Source organism: Chamaea fasciata, unplaced genomic scaffold, assembly GCF_029207755.1.
Source record: "Chamaea fasciata isolate MVZ Bird 193981 ecotype frontalis unplaced genomic scaffold, bChaFas1.0.hap1 SCAF_25, whole genome shotgun sequence".
In the NCBI taxonomy this organism is placed as follows: Eukaryota; Metazoa; Chordata; class Aves; order Passeriformes; family Sylviidae; genus Chamaea; species Chamaea fasciata.
In genome coordinates, this window is record NW_027094110.1 from 1,857,604 (window position 1) to 1,880,851 (window position 23,248).

The 23,248-nt window shown below is 57.5% G+C and overlaps 1 protein-coding gene across 2 annotated transcripts; it reads right to left on the reverse strand.

Annotated features, from left to right (window-relative positions):
* Positions 1–1,383: 1,383 nt before the first annotated feature.
* MFSD4A (major facilitator superfamily domain containing 4A) lies at positions 1,384–21,465 on the reverse strand. Of its 2 annotated transcripts, none has more exons than XM_066204005.1 (10): positions 21,116–21,465; positions 14,828–15,026; positions 14,060–14,299; positions 8,955–9,123; positions 7,162–7,277; positions 6,315–6,488; positions 4,508–4,655; positions 3,838–3,908; positions 3,578–3,698; positions 1,384–2,496 (listed from the first exon to the last, which is right to left on the reverse strand). In XM_066204005.1, exons 1-10 carry the CDS (start codon positions 21,343–21,345, stop codon positions 2,432–2,434), a joined length of 1,533 nt encoding a protein of 510 aa, XP_066060102.1. In that variant the 5' UTR covers positions 21,346–21,465; the 3' UTR covers positions 1,384–2,431. The 2 variants fall into 2 exon arrangements, with proteins under 2 accessions (XP_066060102.1, XP_066060101.1); XM_066204004.1 differs by having other exon boundaries at positions 7,162–7,280; positions 21,116–21,416.
* Between the last annotated feature and the right edge of the window lie 1,783 nt (positions 21,466–23,248).

Sequence of the window (23,248 nt, forward strand, 5' to 3'; positions counted from 1 at the left end):
CAAGAAACGCGATGGTGGATTTTTTTTTTTAATTCAGAAGAGAGATTTGAGCTCAGCTCTACCCAATCTGCCAGGCCAGAATGAGAGATGATTTCAGAGCTGCCAGCCCTGCTGGGACACAAACTGAGGAGATTTCTTCCCAAATCCGCTCCCTCCCGGAATTGTTCGGTGCTCATTTCCTCCAGCAGGGCCCAGGGCTGTTCTCATGGTGGGAGGGGCTCGAGAAAGGACAGATTGAGGGCTGGTTTTTTATGCTGTAAATGGTTTTTTGGTTGTTTTATTCCTGGTGATTTATCCCGGGCAGAGGAACAGTGGCATCCTGTGGAACTGGAGAAGAATTACATCCTGAATGGGGTTAGCTCTGGGATTGGAATAGAACTGGAATTCTAGGGTTGGAATCAAATCCCAGAAGAGTTTGGGATGGCAGGAGCTTAAAAACCTTCTCATTCCGTGGGTATAGACACCTCCCCCTGTCCCAGGGGGTGTCTGGAATTAGGTTTAGTTTCACTATAGGATCACAGAATCCATTCCAAGTGTGGGATCTGGGGCAGGAAGGGGTCCCAATTAGGTTCAGTTTCATTGTAGGATCACAGAATCCATTCCAAGTGTGGGATCTGGGGCAGGAAGGGGTCCCAATTAGGTTCAGTTTCATTATAGGATCACAGAATCCATTCCAAGTGTGGGATCTGGGGCAGGAAGGGGTCCCAATTAGGTTCAGTTTCATTATAGGATCACAGAATCCATTCCAAGTGTGGGATCTGGGGCAGGAAGGGGTCCCAATTAGGTTTAGTTTCATTATAGGATCACAGAATAGATTCCAGCTGTGGGATTTGGGGCAGGAGGGGATCCCTGAAATCCAGGGATGAGCTAAACCCAGAATTCAGCTCCACTGACTCGATCCAAACTCACCTTGAGGGAGGAAAATGGCAGTTCAACAACTCCAGCCTCTTTCCTACAGCAGTTTGTGCAGATATTTTATGGCAGGGAAGAGCTGCTGCTTGGAAAAATGAAAATTTCCCAGAGAATCCGTGACTGCCCCATCCCTGGAAGTGTCCAAGGCCAGGCTGGAGAAACCTGGGACAGGGGGGAGGTGTCCCTGCCCATGGCAGGATGGGATTTAAGGTCTTCAAATGCCAAAACCACTTCAATAAATAAGAAAAAGTAAAATATGAAGAAACTAAAACCAAAAACACACCAAAAAAACCCCCCAACAAACCCCAAAACAACCCTAAAAAAAATTTTAAAAACTGCAAAATGGAGGCGTTGGGAGTGAATCCAGCGCGCCGAGCAATTAGCAATCATCAATCACCTTTAATTAAACACTGCTTTATATACACACGTACATATGTACATCACATACAGCAGTTCAAGCGAGGAGTTGACACCCAGCGGGAGGGGCTGGATGGAGCCTTGGACATTCCTGAAGAATTCCAGCCCTTCCCTGCTGGCTGGGACGCGCCATGCGTGGGCTGTGGGAGTACCTTACACAAGGCACCTGCAGGAGGAGATTGCACAGGTGAAGCAGCTGGAGCTTAGCTCCCCCCAAAAAAATCAAAATCAAAAGAAATCCCTTCTGTCTGTCTCTCAGAGCTTCGCTTGGAAGCTGGGAATAAAACCAACCTTGGAAAAAAAAAAAAAAAAAAGAAAAGAAGACACTGCAGCTGGAGCAGCTCGAGGAGTGACTTAAAGCAAAACGAACCAGCACAGCTCATTCTTGATTAAAAATAAAAAGAGAACCCCCTCCCCCCTCAAGAAAAAAAGAAGAAAATGATTATTTAAAATCATTTAAAAGGCCTGAGCATGCTGAGTAAGACACTGAGTGTGGAATATACAGGGATTAAGTGTGCAAACAGAGACAGGCCCTGCTACCTGCGTGCACCTGGAGGGGCTGTGCCACCGTGGGACTGTCCCCCTGGGAGGTGACACCGACTCCAGGCCCTGCTGCACCAAAAAAAACGAATTAAAACCCAGGATTGTGCTGGAAATTCCAGGGGTTCCCGTGCACCGCAGGCCAGAAATTAAAAAAAAATAATAATAAATCATTTCAATGCAGTGACCAAGCCAGGAGGAGACATTCAGTCCTGGACGAGGAGCAGAGAGCAGCTTTTCCTTCCCACCCTCTGTCCTGAGCAGGTAAATTAAAAAAAAAGTCCATTTGCAGGAGGAAGTGCTGTGCAAACCTCCCTGCTTTTAGTCCCAGGTCACGCTGGCATTCCCAGGATTTATTTTTTATTTTTTTGGCGCAACCCCGCGCTCAGCTCGACGTCTTTCGGCCTTGATTTCCTCCGTTCCGCCTTCCCCCACCTTGCCGTGCTTCTGCCCGCGGAGAACTCGGCACGATTCAGTTCATTAAAAGTGAAATCACCCTCGGGAGTAATAATGTTTAATTGGGGGGGGTGGGTTTATTGCTTGTGCGGCGCCGCGCCCTCCCTCAGCGCTGGTACTGCCCCGTGTCCTCGGGCACCGCTGCCTTGTCAGGGGAGGCCTCGTCCAGCTCTGCCAAAGGATTCAAGATTTCACCTCAGTGGACGCTTTAATTGAGATTAAAGGGGGTGGGAGGGAGGTTTTCCCCCCAGGAGCGCTGTTATTCCGCCACCCCCCACGTCCCCACCCCAGCGCCAGGCCCGAGCACCGGGCGCCATGTCCAGGCCTGGGATGGGAGAGGCCCTTGCAGGGCACTTCCAGTGTTAAACAGCCCTTTCCACGAGGAAATTCCTGCTGGAATTCCACCCTGAGCCTCCCCCGGCCCAGCCTGAGGCCGTTCCCTCTCCTCCTGTCCCTGTTCCGTGGGATGAGATCCCAAATCCCCCCCGGCTGTCCCCTCCTGGCAGGGAGTTGTGCAGAGCCAGGAATTCCCCCTGAGCTCCTTTTCTCCAGGCTGAGCCCCTTCCCAGCTCCCTCGGGATCCTCCAGCCCCTTCCCAGCTCCCTCGGGATCCTCCAGCCCCTTCCCAGCTCCCTCGGGATCCTCCAGCCCCTTCCCAGCTCCCTCGGGATCCTCCAGCCCCTTCCCAGCTCCCTCGGGATCCTCCAGCCCCTTTCCCAGCCCCGTTCCCTTCCCAGCCCCTCAAACTGGGGGCCCAGAGCTGGACACAGCCCTCGAGGTGTGACCCCACCACAGCCCAAGCCACACCTGGACACGTTTTTGGGGTTTTTTTTTTGCCCGTCCCACTCTGCTCCTTTTGCATAAAAACAACCAGCAGCTCCAGACTGAGGTGATAACTCCCAAACCCTTTTCCAGGGAGGCTTTTTCCAGAGGCTGACAGCTGCCCTTGGATGGCAGCCCCGCTTATTCCCTGGATTTCAGCCAGGGAACAGCCCAGGGGAGCTGGTGCTGTCTGTGATTCCTGCTCTTTTTTTTTCCCCCCCTTGCTTCTCCAGCAGAAAAGCAAGCAAACCCTGAGAGCTGCTGCTGCTGCTGCTGCCAAGGCTTTGTGGGCAAGACAAAGCAGGAAAAGCAGAGAGGAAGCAGCAGTAAAATCAACACTTCCTTGCATTTTGCCGGAGTGCTCCGGAGTGAGCCTTGCGCTGCTCTCGCTCCCGTCCCGAAGCAGGGCTCGGGGCTGCGGCTCCCTTACCTGGGCAGGGCTTGGGGTACATCCTGTGGAAAAACACCAGCAGGGCGTAGAAGGTGAAGGCCAAGCACCCAAAGATCATCCCACACACCAGGAAACTGTAGCTGCCCCGATCGTGGATAATCTGCAGTGAGAACAAATGGGATCGCACGCCGCTCAGATCCCTCGTGGATCACCAGGGAGGGCCCACAAGCAGAACTGAGACGTTTTGAGCTGTACATTCCCAATTTATTTGGGGTTTTGCCCCCTTCCTGGCTACTCACCGAGCCCACCAGCAGCTGCAGCACCATCTCTCCAATGCCAGCCCCCGTCACCAGCACGGTTGTGGCACAACCTGCAAGGAGACAGGGCAAGGGGAGGTGGCAGCAGAGGTGACACAGCCAGCAGGGTCACCCCTGCGCTCCTGCAAAGCTTTTTGGTGGATCTCACCACGCAAAGGTCACAAACACTCAGCGCGTATTCCCAATTAACGCTGAAAATGCCTCTGCAGACCTGCAGTAGTGCAGAAAGGTGGAAGTTAAAGTAAAAAAAAAAAAGAAAATATATCGATCTCCTGTCACCTGCCTGTGCTGGCAGAGCTGATGGTGCCTCTGGCTGGGAAGGTTTTTGTTTTTCTGTCTCGCTGCCCTCGAGACAGAGGCTGGCAGAGCTCCTGGAGGAGCTGCCCAGGCTCTGGGGCTCCCAGCTCAGGTGTTCTGGTGATGTTTTCAGAACCATCTCCCTCCAAAGCAGAGTTCCTGCCGCTCCCTGAGCTCCCCAAACCAGGAACCAAAGCTGGATGCCTGCCTGGGGTCCTTACTCAGCAGCAAAACAGAGAATTCGACGCTTTTCCGCAATAAATCCGCCTTCAAAAAGCAAACCTGAACTTCCAGGCCTCCTGAGGGAGGAGGGAGGGAGACGGAAAAAAAGGGGAAATCGGATCCAAAAATTCACCTTTGTACTGCAGGATGTCCTCGGTGTAGGCCAGCATGCTGGGGAAGGTGCTGCTGAGGAACAGCCCCAGGGATGCTGTGCCCACGAACAGGAAAACCACGCTGGAGGAGAAAATCAGCAGCAGCAGGAAGGTGACGAGGACCCCGACCTGTGAGCAGCAGGCAGAAAAATCAGTCAGAAAAAAACGCTGGGTGCAACAGGGCCTGGAGTTTTGTTTTTAATAGGAAGTATTCTGGAGGAGAAAATACGTTTGGTTTTTAATAGGAAATAGTCTGGAAGAGAAAACGTGCAGGAGGAAAAAAAAAAATCAGTGTTTGAGAAACTGAACGGCCAAAGAAAATCCATCTGGCTTTAGAGAATTTGCTAATTTTCATAACGTAATTTGGTAATTAAATCTCAATTTCATTATGTAGAAACTGAAGCTTTTATCTGAAAAATATACTTCCACATACAATAGTACCTTCCACGATATTTACATGTCTTAGTGACTAATAATTCTTTATTCTGCTGAGTAAGACTGAAGTCCCTCTCAATAATTACAGAATTAACTCTCAAGAAGAGAAAGATTTTCCCCTGCTCGGAAAGCAGCCACAGCATTAAAGTCAAAGAGACAGCTGCATTTAAATCAGCTTTCCCTCTCCTCTGGCTCGGAGGGGAAAGAACCAGAATCTCCGGGAAGTGCCCGAGTGATCCAGGGCAGAGTCAGCAGAGGGAGCTCTGATATTCCGGCTGCTTTTGGTTTAATTGCTCGGGCCCTGATTGCGGCCCTGTGCCAGCGCTCAGGAGAAATTTGGGTCCTAAAGAAGCCGAATTCGGGCTGGAATTTGTTCTGACGATGCTGCCATGACTCCGGGAGCTGCTGGATCCTACGGCAGCTCTCAGCGCTGCGCAGGGTCGGCGTCAGCCAGGTGGATTTTTTACTCAGAACATCCCAAAATCTTCTAAGGTGTTAAAATGCCAAAATACAGCCACAAAAATCATTCTGGTTCAAATGATTTGGAAGTTAACTGCTTGCCCGTGCTTTAACTGCCTGCCTGTGCTTTTCTTCTTTGTAAGAAGTGGGATTGGGATCCTCCCCTCCCTGTTTTCTGCCTTGTCCTCACACACATCTTCCTTACACATCCCAAAAGGATTCCTGCCCCTTTCCCAAGGTGTTTTATTAACTCCAGCAACCTTTGCCAGCTGCTGCAGCCTGAGCAGAGGATTTGCATTCTGATCTGCCTTTCCCTTTCCCGTGGCTATCCCAGGAATTAATTTCCCCGTGGATGAAGGGGACACGGTGTCAGGTAGATAAAATTGGCACATTTTTGGTGCTAGCTCTCCCACCACACGCACTGAGGAGCAGGCTCAGGAAAGCTGGGCCATCAGCTTTTAAATCGTGGCACCTTGAGGCTGTTGTACACCACGATGACACAGACTCTGACTCCAGAAGGCTGAAAATGACTCTCCTATTTTTGGGATGTGTCTCCCTTTTATACTATTCTACACAGACTAATTTGATTGGTGAAACAGAGACAAACCCCTTCACTCACATTGGTCAGAGCAGAGGGACACCAAGGAGAAGTCCCTCCTTGGGAAAGGAGTGAAAACAAAGTCACAATTACAAAAACACGTCTCTTGTTTAGAGAAAATTCCCTGGGAAAAGAACTTCAGAAAAGCGAAACACCTCAGGCAGGAAACCAGGGCTGCAGCACCTTGTCCACCCACCCTGTGCCAACCCCCGGGTGTGAGAGGAGCTGCAGCTCCAAAGCCAAAACCCATCCACGACCAGGAAAGAGGCGTTTAAAGGGATCAACCCCATCCTCACCACGTTGATGAAGACCATGGTGGCTGGCTTCATCCTGTAGGACACGGGGATGGAGATGAGCCTGCCCAGGGTGATGAAGCCCCAGAAGAGGCTGGGCAGGTACCCGGCCACCTTGTGCACCACGGCCAGCGGCTCCTCCACGGCGTAGCTGTACACGAAGCCCGAGTATTCTCCCTGCAGGAAAAGCCACCCTGTCACCTCCCCGTGGGGACTTCAGGCTCCTCTGGCCATGGTGGGACCCGTCCCCAAGGGTTTGCAGATCCAGGACGTGGGGTTTAATCTGTCCTAAAAGGACAAAGCTGCACAGCTGTTCCAGGGAAAAGCCCAGCCTCTGGAGATCCTCCCTCCCCTCTTGGAGCTCCACACTCTCCAAACATCACATTTAGAGCTCAGCGTTGGTTGTCCTTGGGGATGGAGAGCCTGGGACATTCCCATACCTGTGTAACCCCTGAGGGTGTCACAGGGGTTAAAAAAAGAGCAGGAATCACAGACAGCACCAGCTCCCCTGGGCTGTTCCCTGGCTGAAATCCAGGGAATAAGTGGGGCTGCCATCCAAGGGCAGCTGTCAGCCTCTGGAAAAAGCCTCCCTGGTAAAGGGTTTGGGAGTTATCACCTCAGTCTGGAGCTGCTGGTTGTTTTTATGCAAAAGGAGCAGAGTGGGACGGGCAAAAAAAAAACCCCAAAAACGTGTCCAGGTGTGGCTTGGGCTGTGGTGGGGTCACACCTCGAGGGCTGTGTCCAGTTCTGGGCCCCCAGTTTGAGGGGCTGGGAAGGGAACGGAGCTGAGGAAGGGTCTGGAGGATCCCGAGGAAGGAAAAATTCCAGAGATTTGGGCAAGTGAACTCACCACGATCCCATCAGTCATGAAGAGGACCAGAGCCCCGGTGATGTGCACGGCGAAGTAGGTGAAGGAAGCCCCTCGGAAATTTTTGCTTTGGCAGCAGCTGAACAAATCCTCGTGCCCTGCTGGAGAACAATGCAAAGCAGACCTGACCAGAACGTCCCCCCGGGGCTGGGTGGCCGCCAGCCTGGGATCCTGGCTCTCCACACCCCAAAGTCCTGGGCTTTCCACAATCCAAAATCCTGGCTCTCCACACCCCAAAGTCCTGGGCTTTCCACAATCCAAAATCCTGGCTCTCCACACCCCCAAATCCTGGGCTTTCCACAATATAAAACCCTGTCTCTCCACACCCCAAAATCCTGGATCTCTATACCCCAAAATCCCAGCTCTTCACACCCCAGGATGCTGGATCTCCACACTCCAGAATCCTGAGCTAACTACATTCCAAAATCCTGGCTCTCCACACCCCAAAATCCTGGGCTTTCCACAATATAAAACCCTGTCTCTCCACACCCCAAAGTCCTGGATCTCTATACCCCAAAATCCCAGCTCTTCACACCCCAGGATGCTGGATCTCCACACTCCAGAATCCTGAGCTAACTACACCCCAAAATCCTGGATCTCCACACCCCAAAATCCTGGGCTTTCCACAATATAAAATCCTGGGCTCTCCACACCCCAAAGTCCTGGATCTCTACACCCCAAAATCCCAGCTCTTCACACCCCAGGATGCTGGATCTCCACACTCCAAAATCCTGAGCTAACTACATTCCAAAATCCTGGCTCTCCACACCCCAAAATCCTGGATCTCCACACCTCAGGATCCTGGGCTCTGCTGCCACTTCTCTTCCTGCAGCTTCTCCTGCTCCTCCTCCCATTTTGGGGCTCCACATTTCTGGCCCCGCTCTCACAGGCAATAAAACTCAACCAGGGCCCTCCTGGCCCAAATCCCCTCATCCCTGGAGCCCCCCTACGGGAGAGCCCGGCCCAGGAGAGCTCACATTCCTTGGATAATGGAGATTACACCTGAAAAGGCACCATTGGGAAAGGGGGACACACACACAGAGCTTGGCATCACCCCTGAGCCTCCCCACATCTCAACTCTCCCTGACCTTCAGGAATTCCCTGAAATTCCCCTTTGCTGCCCAGGGGCAAAGCCATCTCTCCAGGAATAACACGGAACACTTCCCGCAGTCCCAAACCATTATTTACTTCCAAGATTCACTGTTTACCCAAAGAATTGACTCTGACACGTCTCTCCTGGGTAGGAAAGAACAATGTCACCCATTGTCCCCAAGCCAGGGCGCAGCCATGAGCTCAAGGGCAAACTATGGCTGGATTTCACTTCTCCCCTCAAACGAGGGAGGGGAAATCTACTATTTATTATTCCTTTCCTATAAAAATCAGCGTCTGCAGCACAATGACCACTTTTAAAAGGAATAAGCAGTAAGAAATGTGACCCAAAACCACGAGGGAATGAAGGGGCACAACTGCCACGTGGCCCTGAAGGGTTGGGGTTGGCTTCAGGATGGCTCAGAGAAACATGGAGTGGAGCACCACAGCCTGGAGACCTCCCTAGGATCGGGATATCAATCTCTGTTCAAGATTCCTGCTAATCTGAGGTCAACTGGGCACCAAACGGATTGTTTGGGCGTTCCTGGATGAAATCCCTGCGCGCGCTTCGCAACGCTTCCTCCTCAGAGCGCAGCGCTGGGGTCTCTCATTACACCCACCCCCCCCCCCCCCAAATACGGCTTTTTCTCCCCCCAAAACCCGTAGGAGAGGCGTGTCCAGCTCACCTGCAGCCGCGTGGGGTCTGTGGGCAGCGGTGGAGAGCTCGTCCTTGTCCCCAGGCCGTGTCTCCAGGGCCAGCTCGTCAGCCGACAGCAGCGGGTGGCTGCTGCCGTTGAAGCAGGGCACCATCCTCTCCTTGTAGAGCAGGAAGAACACAGCGATGGGCACGGGCAGCTGGGGAGGCCACGGAGGGGTGGGTGAGCGCCTGCACGCCCCCAAAACCACAGCCCAGCTCCCGCCAGCAGCGGCGTTTTGAGGGGCTGTGCTCGGATTCCAGACATGAGGTGCCCGGCGGGAATTCCCAGAGCGAGGAGAGGTGGGGATGGGACAAGGAGGAGGTGAGGGAGGGATGGAGAGAGGGGGGGGAAAAAAAGGGAGGAAATTGGGAGAAAAGTCTCCTGATCTGCTGGGGCATCCCCTCAGCCAGTGCCAGGCTCCAGCGTTCACCTGGAAATGGGCGCGGGGACCCCGAGACAGACCTGCCAAACCTCCACCCCAGCCCTGCAAACCCCAAACGTTCTGGTGGTGTCCAGGCCTGGGCTGCTCCTGCCTAAGGAAAGAACCCACCGAGCAGCTGCTGCCCGTGGGGGACGAGCAGTTGGAGCTGGGGCTGGAATTCTGCTCCCTGGCCATTGGCAGGGGTTGCTCAGCACCTCCTGAGAGGTTCCCAGGCCAACAGGGACAGCTCTGCGGCAGCCCGGCGAGCTCCAGCAGCCCCTTGGCACAGCCTGAGCAGAGCAGAGAGGGTCCAGCCCAGCTCTGGGCTCCTCTGTGCACCCAGGGATGCTGCAGCACTCCAGGATCCCACCGCAATTCCAGCAACCCCACCCCACACCCCCCTCCCCGGATCCGTGGGGCTGCAGGACCCCCTGGCACGGTGATCCCATGGGATGAGCCCGCTCCCAGCACACACCCACGACTCCGTGGTGCCTCTAAATCCACAGGGAATCGTGGGTTTTTGCCATTTTTTTTCTTTTTTCTTCCCTGGTGAGGAAACAGAGGGAAGAGAACGAAGCCCTCCGGTCTCCTCCCAGCACAACCCAGCGGTGTTTACACTGCAACCAACTGGGGGAGAAAGCCAGGAAATCCTAAGTGACAGCTCATTCCCTTGTTTTCTACATGTCTGGGAGCAAGTGTGAGCTCCAGCTCCGAATTTCCTGCCTTTTGTTGGCTCGTGGCGTGATTTAAATGTATGGATAACTCCCCCCCCCCCCCTCACAGCCCGCCCCTCGCGCCTGAATTCATTTATGAGGCTTGCATTGTTCTGGGAACAATGGGAATAGGAACAGTGAGTTCGGTCCCATGGAAGAAAAACGCATTTGCTTGATAGTTCTGATCCTTCCGGAGGTCAGGACCAGATTTCATTCTTCTGAATTGCAGATTTAGCAAAAATATTCCTCCCCCTCCCTTCAGAGGGCCTGGCTGTGCAGATAACAGCCCTGGGCACTCCCAGCCTCGAGCAGGACACAGCCCCGGTTTGGGATTCCCCAATTCCCAGTCCCACTCTGGGTGCATCCCTGAGCCCCAGTTTGGGATTCCCCAGTTCCCAGTCCCACTCTGGGTGCATCCCTGAGCCCCAGAGTTTAGGATTCCCCAATTCCCAGTCCCACTCTGGGTGCATCCCTGAGCCCCAGTTTGGGATTCCTCAGTTCCCAGTCCCACTCTGGGTGCATCCCTAGGCCCCAGTTTGGGATTCCCCAGTTCCCAGTCCCACTTTGGGTGTATCCCTCGGCCCCAGTTTGGGATTCCCCAGTTCCCAGTCCCACTCTGGGTGTATCCCTCGGCCCCAGTTTGGGATTCCCCAGTTCCCAGTCCCACTCTGGGTGCATCCCTGAGCCCCAGAGTTTAGGATTCCCCAATTCCCAGTCCCACTCTGGGTGCATCCCTGAGCCCCAGTTTGGGATTCCCCAATTCCCAGTCCCACTCTGGGTGTATCCCTAGGCCCCAGTTTGGGATTCCTCAGTTCCCAGTCCCACTCTGGGTGCATCCCTAGGCCCCAGTTTGGGATTCCCCAGTTCCCAGTCCCACTCTGGGTGCATCCCTAGGCCCCAGTTTGGGATTCCCCAGTTCCCAGTCCCACTCTGGGTGCATCCCTGAGCCCCAGTTTGGGATTCCTCAGTTCCCAGTCCCACTCTGGGTGCATCCCTAGGCCCCAGTTTGGGATTCCCCAGTTCCCAGTCCCACTCTGGGTGTATCCCTTGGCCCCAGTTTGGGATTCCCCAGTTCCCAGTCCCACTCTGGGTGTATCCCTTGGCCCCAGTTTGGGATTCCCCAGTTCCCAGTCCCACTCTGGGTGTATCCCTCGGCCCCAGTTTGGGATTCCCCAGTTCCCAGTCCCACTCTGGGTGCATCCCTGAGCCCCAGTTTGGGATTCCCCAGTTCCCAGTCCCACTCTGGCTGTATCCCTGCTCTCCCCACCCTCACCTTTAAATCCAGCAGGTCCTTTTTGCTTTAACCAGGCTGGGACATTTTTAGGGTGTCTCACCCACGGCTGTGGCCACCACACTGGATCCCCAATCCCATCCCTGACCATCCCTCCTGGACAGCCACGTTTTGGTGCCACAACCTTTTTCTCCCAGAATTCCTTCCCAGGATATTTTTCCTGGTTTTGGGGGGGTATTTTTTTGGCAAGAATTTCTTTTCCCAAGGGAAAAAGGGGCAACCAGAGCCTTCGATTTCCTGCACCCAACGCTCCAACTCCACTTCCCAAATTCCCAGAGCTGCTCCCTCCTTCCACCCCTCCCCTGGCAGCTTTTATCCATCCTCAAAAACTCCACGAGTTGCTCAGCGTGGGGATATTCCAGCTCCTTCCTTCCCTCCCGCTGCGATTTGAGCGTTTTCCCCCCAGGAATCCGGGATTATTCCCTGCCATTGTATCCCAGGGCTCCTTCAGAGCAGCCTGAGCACAATGGAGAGTCCCACACTTCCCCCGGGAAAGCACCTTCCGGACAAACACGTCCCTCTCCGAGGAACATTCCCTGATTTTTCAGCCCCCCTTGCAAACCGGGCTGGGTGATGAAATTTCCGTTCCGTGGGAGAACTGAATTTTAAACCATGAGGGGTTTTGTTCCAAAATCGGGATGAAAAGGCAAAAATAATTTTTTTTTTTTTCCTCGTCGAGTGAAAGATTTTTGGCTGGGAGCGATCCAGGCGCTTTGTTTTGATTATGCTGAGCTGCTTCATTTTCCCAAAGCAAACCCGTTTTCGCTTCAAAAACATCGGCACAACTCCGCTGCCGGCTCGGCATGGAGCGCTTGTGCCAGAGTCAGATTGAGACATTTCCACTCTAAACAAAAAGCAAGAGCTCGAAATGAATCATTTCAGCTCGTGCCTTGTCAGAACCCGTACAAAAAACCGGGATGGAAATGTGGGATTTGGCCGTTTTGTAACCGAGCTGCTGCTCCTGGTTTCCAGTTCTCTTGTCAACTCTTTTCATCCACGCCCCTGGAGGTTTTAAAAACCCCTTCCCATCACCTTGCTCTGCTGTTTCCACCTGGAAAAGGGATCAGCAGTTTGGAGCTGAGCTGCTCCCAGCAGCTCCGGTGGGTTGGGGCGGTTTAAACACGGAATAAAATCAGTTCCCTCTGCGAGGATTTGGGAGAGGCAATCACAGCTTGGCTGGGGAGCTGAGCACATCCAACTCCCCGCTCTGCGCTTGTTATTTAACCCTTATCCCCAAACCCATCGCTCTCCCAGCCTCCCTGCCACGTTCCTGGTGTTCCTCCACAGCCTGTGGGAATCCTGGGAATTCTGTATTCCACCCACCCGCCCGTGCATGCAGCACTTGAGCGTGTCCTGATGCTCAAACCCACAGCCTGCGGAGCCATCCTACCCCAAAAACACCCCAAAAAAGGACCTCGATGGGGACAGGGAGGGGTCTGGAAATTCCCACCGGTGCTCCCCAAATCACACACAACATCGGGTTCAAAGCAGGTGTTAAACTCTGCTCCCGAACTAAACGGGGTTTGCTCGGCATCCGCTGGCTGGCTCGGGGGTAATTAAAAGCACGTTTCCCATGGCACAGACAGAGCTGGAGGTAATTAAAGCTGCCTCTCCTCCCAGGCTGGGCCTTTTTCGGGTAACTCTGCCCAGAAACTCATCCCAGCACCTGCCTGAGCTCCTCCCACAGGGAGCTGGGAGGGGCTGAAAACCCCTGGATGGGGGAAAATGGGGATGTCCTAATAATTTAATTAATGGGGAGAGCCCAAGGAAAGGAGCTGCAGCTGCCTGTGCCCGCTGCTGGTGGAGGGGTGACAACCCCAGGGCTGCTCTGGTGGCCAGGGACAGGAGAAGGGCAACGTGCACATCCTCAGGCTCTGAGGGCTGAATTCCAGAGGGAAGGAGCTGCCAGGCAGGATCCCCCATTTTCCTGCCCTCAGGCGGGGACAGCAGATCCCTCATCTCCCCCTCAGAGGAAGGACTTTCACATCTGCTGTGCCCTCCAGGGGAAAGAATAAACAGAGAGAAACCCTGATCACTCCCGTCCCATCATCCAGTTCCCTGACGGGCGCTTTCCTGGGAATATCCCTGCAAATCCCACCCCTGCTCCTCCCCAGCTGAGCACGAAGGAAAAACGCTGGATCTGAGCAGAGTTTGCTGCCTGGGAGGCGCTGGAGGTATCAGAGAGCTCGGACAAATCCCAGAATCGACCCCAAGCACATCCAGAGGTGAAACACCCTGAAAATGGGATTTGGCAAAAAACGAACCTTTCCTTGCACTGCTCCCATCACCAGGACCCCCCCTAAACACCCTGAATCCCCCAAACCCATGGGGCAGGGACATTCCCAGCATGGAATTCCCCGTGGGCCTGAGATTTCTGGGTCTGAGAGATTTTTCAGCCCGCTAGCAGCTGCTGACTTTTTCCCCAAGGAAAAAACTTCTCGAGGAAGTTTCTTCTCAAACACACGGAGCAGGGACATCCCCAGCATGGAGCAGGGACATCCCCGTCACAGAGCAGGGACATTCCCACATCCCCAGCACAGAGCAGGGACATTTCCAGCACAGAGCAGGGACATTTCCAGCACAGAGCAGGGATATTCCCACATTCCCATCACGGAGCAGGGACATTCCCACATTCCCAGCACGGAGCAGGGACACCCCCAGCACTCACGTTGATGAGGGCCATGATCCAGAAGGCGTAGGACACCCGTGTCACCACCATGCCCTTCATGGGCAGGTCGTAGCGGGACAGGTTTCCGGGGTGGTGCGGCAGCAGGGACTTGCGGATGTGCGGGAGGTTGCTGGAGGCGTTGGCCGTGCCGTTGGACAGGATGCAGTTGGTGTCCGACAGGAAGGGGTCGGCGATCAGGGGGCTCAGCAGGGCCCCGAAGCCCACGAAGAAGTGCAGGGCCTGCAAGAGGTGACACGGTGGAGCAGGAGGGTGGCAGGGCTCCCAGCTCCTCCTCCTCCTCCCAGGAATCGCAGAGTTAATTAGGTTGGGAAAGGTTTTTGAGGTCGTCGAGTTCAGCCTGTGACCTCACGTTGTCACCAGACCTGGGTGTCACCTTCTTCAGACACCTCCAGGGACGGTGCCTCCAGCATCCCAATGCCCAAACACCCTTCCTGGGAAGGAATTTCTCCCAAATCCCATCCTAAACCTGCCTGGAGGGGGTGAGGGCCCCGCTGTGCCACAGCCAGGCTTTCCTCAGACACCTCCAGGAATGGTGATGCCACCACCCCAACCCTTTCTGGGAAGGAATTCCCCCCCAATTCCATCCCAAACCTGCCCAGAGCAGTGAGGGTCCCACAGCGCCAGGTCAGGCTTTCCTCAAACACCTCCAGGGACGATCCCTCCACCATCCCAGCCCTTTCTGGGAAGGAATTCCTCCCAAATCCCACCCCAACCCTGCCCGGGGAGGGCCGAGGGCCCCGCTCTCACCTGCAGGAAGATGGCCGAGTCCTTCTGGTAGATCTTGACCAGCTGCATGTTGGAGATGGTGTCGATGCAGCCCATGGCCAGCCCGGCCACGGCCATGACCACGGCCAGCACCACCACGTTGTGGCACAGCGGGATGATGGCAAACACCAGGGAGATGGCCAGGGACGAGGCAAACAGGGCCAGCAGGGACTGGGCCAGCCTGGGGAGGGGACAGGCAGGACAGAATCAGCGCCGCCGGCGGAGCAGCAGCCACGCCGCCCCCACCCCCTGCTCCCAGCCCCGGGGAGTGCAGCTCCGGCCGAAGGTTTTCCGGTGAGAGGAGGGAGATGCTCCACACACACCCCGCAGCCCGGTGTCACCCCCGCGGCCAGCCCGGGGTGCTGCCACCTCCATCCCGGAGGGTGACGCTTCCAAGAGGCAGATTTCCCACCCAGCTCTTGAGGAGAAGAGCAACAGTCCCTCCAAACCCGTCTTCGAGGCAGGATAACGACCCGGCCTTTCTGTGGGGGCACGGAAAGGGACGTGGGGCTCTGCAGCTGAGGCCACATCCTGACTCCTGAGCAGCTCCAGGGCGTTTCTCCTGCAGGGCTGGCTCACAGCAGAGCTGGTGACAACCCCGGAGCTGCCTGGAGGTGCTGAGCTGCTCCCAGGGAGGGCAGGGGAGCCTCCGCACCTCCCTCTCCCTGCCCTGGGGCCCGGGAGCCGCACGAGGGCTGGGATGTCCCCCCTCTGAGGGCTGGGATGTGTCCCCTCCCAGGGCAGGGATGTCCCCTCCCAGGGCTGGGATGTGTCCCCTCCCAGGGCAGGGATGTCCCCTCTGAGGCTTGGGGGTATGTCCCCTCCCAGGGCTGGGATGTGTCCCCTCTAAGAGCTGGGAATGTCCCCTGTGAGGCTTGGGATGTGCTCCCTCTAAGAGCTGGGAATGTGTCCCCTCCCAGGGCTGGGATGTGTCCCCTCCCAGGGCTGGGGATGTGTCCCCTCTGAGAGCTGGGAATGTGTCCCCTCCCAGGGCTGGGGATGTGTCCCCTCTGAGAGCTGGGAATGTCCCCTCCCAGCTCTGGCAGTGACCAACACCCGGGCTGGCACCGCGCGGCCCCGGGGCTGCCAAGAGGGAAGGCAGGAAGGAAGGAGGGGAGGAAGGAGGGAAGCAGGGAGCAAAGCTCTGCAATGGGCAGAGACGGGGCTGCAAAGGCACGGCAGATAGCCAGTGACACCGGCAGGTCCCTGTCCCAGCCCGGGGTGGTGGCAGTTGGTTAATTAGCACTAATTGGGGGATGTGGGTCTCAGCAGTGCTCAGGGACATCCCCAGCAAGGAAAAAAACCCAAACCTGCTCCACACCCACAGCCGGGCTGGAGAAGGCGCTGAGGAGGAGGAGGAGGGTGGAGGAAGCCCAGCTGCCAACCCTCCTGTCCTGCCAGGACAGCCTGGACATGGCCTTGGCCAGGACAGGACCTTGGCCATGCCCCTGGCCCTGTCACAGCCCTGGTATGTCACTGCCCTGGACTTGTCACTGTCCCCAGGCCATGTCCCAGCCCTGGCCACGTCACTAACCCTGGACCATGTCATTGCCACTGCCCCTGGGTCATGTCACAGCCCTGGACCAAGTCACTGTCCCTGGCCCTGTCACAGCCCCTGGCCCATGTCACCATCCCTGGCCCTGTCACAGCCCCTGGCCCTGTCACAGCCCCTGGCCCATGTCACCATCCCTGGCCCTGTCACAGCCCCTGGCCCATGTCACCATCCCTGGCCCTGTCACAGCCGCTGGACCATGTCACCATCCCTGGCCCTGTCACAGCCCCTGGCCCATGTCACCATCCCTGGCCCATGTCACTGCCCTGGCCCTGTCACAGCCCCTGGCCCATGTCACCGTCCCTGGCCTTGTCACTGCCCTCATCCATCTACAGCCCCACAGCGACCTGGCCCTCCGTGTCCTGCTCACTGCTCCTGCTGAGGCAAATGGGCCAAGGGCTCCTCTCCTGCATTTCCTGCACCTGCTGCATCTCCCCTGCACCTCCCCTGCATCTCCTGCACCTGCTGCATCTCCCCTGCATCCCCTGCACCTCTCAGCCCGCCTGGCCATGCCAGAGCCCCGCAGTGCCCGGCCCAGCCCAGGGCAGGAGCAGACAACGTCTTGCGAAGCTGCGACTACACCGATGGTCCTCCGACAGCAGAGCCGTGGGATTTCTGGGGGAGGGAAGGAGGGAGGGAGGGAGCCGGGCGAGATGTGCACAGTCACGGCAGCCAGAGCGCCTGGCAAATGAGAGAGGAGCAGCTCCCAGCCTGGAGAGAGCCGAGGCTGCTCCCTCCAGGGGTGCGGAGCAGCGCAGGCACCGGCAGCTGCTGAATCCGAGGGAAAACCTCACAGCAACGTTCCCCAAACGCGTCCTCTGCAGAACCTCCCCGCCCGCCTGGGGAGCGGGGGCATCACCAGAGCCAAACGCTCATTAGGGGTGGGGGGGTTTGGTTGTTACGTCCTTAATGAGCGTTAAAAATGTCGCCACGGGTTAAAAAAAAAAATAAAATCCCTGCCTCCAGCCAGGGGTTAATGACACAGTTGTAGCCCCCGGGAAATGCCACCAGCCCGGGGTGACAGCCAGCCCTGCTGGCCCTGGCGTGAGGGGACACCAAGGGATTGCTGCTGCCACTGCCAGGGCCACAGGTGGGGTTCAGCACCCAGGGAGGCACTGAACGATCTCCTGAGACACAAAACCCTCGGGGAGCGCCCGAAATGCGGCACCCCGTGAATTCAGCGTGTCCTGATTGATGCCAAAGCCCTCCAACAGGGCTGGAGAAGCAGCCCTGATGTCACAGCCCGGTCCCCGTGTCCCCAGCACAGCCCAGGGCAGGCTCCACTCCAGCAGGGTGTGAAACGACTCTTGCAACGCCCCAAATTTCATTTCAGGAGCTCCCGGAGCATGTCCTGACCTCATCAGAAACCTGCAGCTGCACGGGAGAGGTTTGTGCTGATCTCCACGGGGTCAGGATGGGCAATTCCACAGTCCAGCCCTGCAGCCCCAGCCGGCAAAGCTTCCCCTCTCCTCACACGGATTTCGGAGCCCCCAGCCGGGATTTGGGAGCCCCCGGCTCGGTGTTCCCATTGCAGCAGGATCTCTTTCAGCTCCCAGCACGGATTTTTTTTCTTTTTCCCCCCCCCACCTCAGGGAGCGTTTTCCAAATCCCTGACATCAAGAAGAGGAATGATAATCAGGCCGAGTCAGACTTGCAGAACTGATCATTAACAACCCAAAGGCCCGAGGGGACGAGGTGAGGATTATCCCAGAGCAGCGCCCGGCTCCCCTCGGATCCTGCGGGAGGCAGAGCCGGGCTCGGGGAGTTCTGTGTCCCCGAGGAAACCATCCTGTGCTCCTCTCTGAGCGACAAAAGGTGGCGGTGACAAGTGAGGTGTCCCGAGAGCTCCAGGAACCTCCAGGAGATGGGAACGTGAGGGCAGGGACAGGACAGGGAGCTCCAGAAACCTCTCCCCAAACCAGCCCAGGGCTGCCCCAAACCCTGGGAGCAAAAGAAAAATTTCAACAAGACACAAAAAATGCCGTTTCTAAATAATAATAATAAAAAAAAAGAAACCAGCGCCAATCTGGGGCACTCTGGTGCTTCTGTCAGCAGCGTGTGCGGGACTTCAACCCGACAATCCGAGCCTGAGACGCAACAAAACGGGGAAGGAAAGGGAAATGCAGGTGCACAGAGCTCCCCCCTGGAGCCGGGGTGGGAATTTCCCCAGAATTTCACCTGCCCCTGGTGTCTCTGAGCCCGGGCCGGTGCTCCCAGCTCTCCCATCCCACCGTGGGGGCTCCTGCAGCCCCACGGCCCATCGGGGGCTCCTAGGAACCTTTTTCCAGGTGATTCCAGGCAAGAGGAGCCCTCAGGGCTCTGCCCACGGAGGAGCCCGAGGGTCTCGGTGCTCCTGGAGCCCCCCCAGCAGCACCAGGGACTGAGGGGGGCTCAGACCCCGAGCCCAGGGATGCAAACCCCCAGGGAAAAGCAGCATTTTTCCCGCTCACACATCCCAGCAAACCCCAGCGAGGGGAGCAGCAGCCTGAGGCCAACCTGAGAGCTCAAACCCCACATTTCCCGGGGGGCTGCTCCCCCAGCCCTGCCTCCGCACCCCCAAAAGCTCAGGGAAGGCACCAGCAGCGATCCCGGAGCTGCAGCATCGTCCCTCCCATCCCTGGGGGAGCCTGGCAGTGACAAACTCTGTGTTTCCCTGAAATCTCACAGGAGAGGGAATTTTGGAGCTGGGTCATGCTGAAGGGAGAGAGCAGCACTGAAATCCCTCCTCCCAGTGCTCCAGGAGCAGGGAGCAGCAGCCAGCAGCTCCTGTGGGGACTGGAGAACCCGGATTTTGGTGCCACCACCCATTCCTGCCCCAGGCCTGGCACTGCTGTCCCTCACGGGTCACCCAGACCGATTTAATCCAAAGCCTGAGTCCCTCAGGAATCACACTCAGCTCCCAGCCAGGCTCCAGGGATGCTCCACTGCAGCTTTCCACCTCCTAACTGGAAAAGATGACCTGTCCAGTGCTCCTCCCTGCCTGGCGCCCAGGCCCCGGGGGCGGCCTAATTTGATTTATAAAGCCTTGGCAGGACAGCTCAGCCCATCCATCCCTGAAGAAAGGATTGTACCGGAGCTCCTGGAGCCCAAACAATTATTATTCCCACACGTTTGGAGGCTGCGAGGCTCTGAGTAAACCCCCCCACCCCAACAACACTCACAAGCTCCAAATATCCCAAATATTCCCTCCTGCCTGCCTGGCAGGGCTGTCAGTCCCCAGTGGGGCTCACGGGCTCTTCACAAATCCCTTTTTCTCCAAAACCCCAAGCACATCCCGCTTCACAACCAGCACCAAACACAATTTTCTCCATTTTTTTTTCTCCCCCCAAAGCGCAGCTGCAGAGTTCAAACTTTGGGAGTCTCCGAGCACAAAACCCCGAGAGCCGGAGCTGCGGGAAGGAGCTGGCAGCAGGAATTCTGCCTTTTCCTTCCCCTGCTCCTTCAAACATATGCGAGGCAGCCCCGGGGGCTGGCAGAGGCTCCGCTGCTGACCCAGCACTGTGGCAGAGCCGCAGCGAGGTCCCCACGTGCTGTCCCCAATTCCCTGCGCCCCCCTTGTCCCCTCCTCCACGTCCCACCGTGGCCATCCCCAAGGTGCTCCGAGCCCTTCTCAAGTCGCAGATATTTAACCCCAAGCGGTTCTAAAGGAGATTTTGGAAGGATTTTGGGGGGATTCTCGCGCCTCCAGCTCGGCCCCACTCGCGGAGCGCACACGCACACACACGCGCGGGGCTGACACGTTACATCACCGGGGTGGCGACAACGTAAATAATCAGCTGATCCTCGGAGCTGTCAGCGAGCCCCAAATCAAACGCCTCCCTGGCAATCTGCGTGGTTTATTTATTTGCAACACATCCTGGACGCGAGGCTGGCCGAGGATCCCTGTCGGGGCGTCTCGGAGGTCGCCGGCCCGGTGTCCCCCCCCCGTCCCCTCCCCTCAGCCAGACCACGAGGACCACTCGCATCCCTCCACGTGTTCTCCCAAACTCCGGGAAAAACACGGCGCTGCCCCCATTTCCGACGCCGAGGTTATTAAAACGCGCTTCCAAAATTTTTTTTTTTTTTTGGGGGGGGGGAGAGAGAAGCAACCAAGGTTAAGGAAGAAAAAAAAAAAACCCACACACATTAAAAAAAAAAAATATATCCCTCGCGGGAAGTTCTGGCTGGAACTTCCACAGCTGAGGCTGTGGCTGCGCGGAGCTCCAGGGAGCTCCTCTCCGAGGGGATGGAACGGCGCCGGGAGCTGCCCGAGGGGGGGAACCCCTCCCCGCCGAGGCCGAGGGGGTTGAGGACCCTCCGCGACGCCCCCCGCGCTGCCTTCCACTGCTGGGAAAGGTTTGCCCAGGCAGCATCCCCGGCTCAGCCCCCTGAGCCCGGCTCAACCCTGGCTCAGCCTCCCAAACCCGGCTCAGCCCCACAAACCCGGCTCAAGCCCGGCTCAGCCCCACAAGCCCGGCTCAGCCCCACAAGCCCGGCTCAGCCTCCCAAGCCCGGCTCAGACCCACAAACTCGGCTCAGTCCCCCAAACCCGGCTCAGTCCCCCAAACCCGGCTCAGCCCCCCAAGCCCGGCTCAGCCCCCCAAGCCCGGCTCAGCCCCCCAAGCCCCCCAAGGGGCTCAGCGCTGCCCACCCTCGGGCCGGGGTAAGGGAGGGGAGGGGGGCTCAGCGCGGAGCTGGAAGCCCCCGAGGGAGCAGCGCTGAGTTCTCCAGGCTCTTACGTCCTCTTGAAGACCCCTCCGAGGCAGCTGCCGAGCAGGAGGCAGAACTGCTGCGAGAAGAAGACCCAGGTGATCTGCGAGAGCGAGCTCTGGGTCTGGCAGCGCAGGTCTAGCAGCGTGGGCCCCAGGAAGGCGATGCAGAGGCCGAAGCTGAAGAAGACGCTCCAGTAGGTGAGGGTGGGCTGCAGGTTCCTCCGGAACCGCGCCGACACCCGCTCGTCCCACCACATGGTGCGCGGCGCTGCTGGCGGCGGCGCGGGGCGGCCCCGCCGCTGGAGCTCCGGCCGGCCTGAGCTCCGGCCCCGCCGCCGCCCCGCTGCCGTGCCCGGCCCCGCTCCTCCTTTGCGGGATGTGGCTCCCGAGCCCGCCGCGCCGGGCTCTGGCTCCGCCTCCGGGGCCGGGCGGAGCGGGGCCCGGCTCCATCCCCGCCGCCCCCGGAGCCGCCCCGCCGGACCCCGGCGCGTCCCTCGGGCGCTGAGAGCAGCGCCGCGTATCCCCCCTCATCTTCATCCTCCTCCTCCTCATCATCATCCTCTTCCCTCCCAATCCCCCCCAAAAGGGGTCGCATCATCCTCCCAAAAAACTGGGGCGACCCTTCCGCGTCCCCCCCCCCCCCCCCCCCGCGTCATTAAAGCGCAGGCACCCTCCTATTCAACCGACTACCCCCGATGGAACAGAGCACAGCCGGGGCAGGAAATCCAGAAATCCCTCGGTTTTTGGTGGGTTTTTTTTTCCTTTCCCTGCTGCCAGCCCTCCCCGCCGTCCCCCGCGGCCCTGAAAAGGTGCCACCGTGCCAGAAACACGCAATTAAAGTTGCCCCTTCCCTGGATCGGCAGCACAAGCTGCCTCGGGGCGGGGTGGGTAGGGGGGGCAGGGCGCGGGTTTTTAAAGCCGGAGCGGTTGATGCTTACGCAAAAGGTCTTCTCTAGAGGATGGGTTTATAAATATTTCACCTACTTTAGCTGGGGGAAGGCTGGCAATTTTTAGAACACTCTTTCCAGGCAGAGCAGAGCCGGCGCGGCTCGGCCATGACGGAGCCCTGGCTGCTGCAGGTGCGCGGGTGAGCAGGTGAGCTCACCCATCCTGTGACCCGTGCCTCTGGAATGCCGCCCCGGGGCCGCAGGTGCTCATTCCCACCTGGCCGCAGCTTAATGTTTAGCCAACCCCAAATCGCATCCCAGCCCTTGTTCTGCCGTGCCATCCTGCCCCCCCAGAACGCCACCGCGGGCCCTGCCGCCCCCGCGGGGCACAAAGGGACTCTGATAACCCAGGGACGGGGGACAATCGCACCCCAACCCTCCCCAGATTGCCCCAAACTCGGGGCTCCTGCGGCTGCCGGGAACATGGAGCCATTAAACAATCAGAGAGCGGCTGAAGCGCCCGGAGCTGTGTCCTTGTCCTGCGTGACTGATGGGGACAGCGAGGGCCGGGCGGGAGTGAGGCTCATGGACAGGGAATGAGGCTCATGGACAGGGAATGACTCAACGGCACGGACGGAAATTGGGTTTTATCGTCAGGGCATCAAACGCGTCCCAAACCAGCCTGGATGTGTTTGAGCCACAGCCCGGAGCTCTCCCTGCCAGGCAAAAACTCCATTTGCGACGCTGCTGCAGCCTCTGCTTCCCTTCCCCGCCAGGATGGGGGAGAAAGGATGGGGATAACAAAACCTTTCCACCCAAAGCTGCTGGGAAAGGCGGGCAGGAGCGCCTGGGCGCGTTCCTGAGTCACCTGCTCCAGGCTGGGTGATCTCCAGAGGTCTCTTCCAACCAAAACAATTCTGTGATTCTGTGATCTCCCGGTTCCCTTTTTCCATCCATCTCCCTGCGCATGGAAGAGCTAATCCTCATCTCCCACCCTCCAGGGTCTCTTCCCCTCCCAAAACTAAACGACTGACAAGGCTTTCCCTGGGCCACATTCCTGATCTTTATCTGGAGATAAAGGAGACCCAGGGGGCTGGGAGGCCTGAACTCGCCCCTCCATCCCCCTCTCGGGATGGCATCAGCTCCCCAGGGCTTGAATTCCCGACCCCAAATCGGCTCAGCAGGGCCCTCCCCACCCCTGCCGCTCCTCTGCGCCACCCGCAGATCCGAAGGCAGCACCCAGAGGTGACAAACATCAACCCAACCCCGACCC

Coding starts and splice junctions, on each gene's coding strand:
- MFSD4A (XM_066204004.1), bottom strand. CDS start 21,345: ATGTGGTGGGACGAGCGGGTGTCGGCGCGGTTCCGGAGGAACCTGCAG. Junction 4,656..6,314: donor CCATGGTCTTCATCAACGTG/GTGAGGATGGGG, acceptor TGCTGCTCACAG/GTCGGGGTCCTCGTCACCTT. Junction 3,699..3,837: donor TGCAGCTGCTGGTGGGCTCG/GTGAGTAGCCAG, acceptor TTCTCACTGCAG/ATTATCCACGATCGGGGCAG.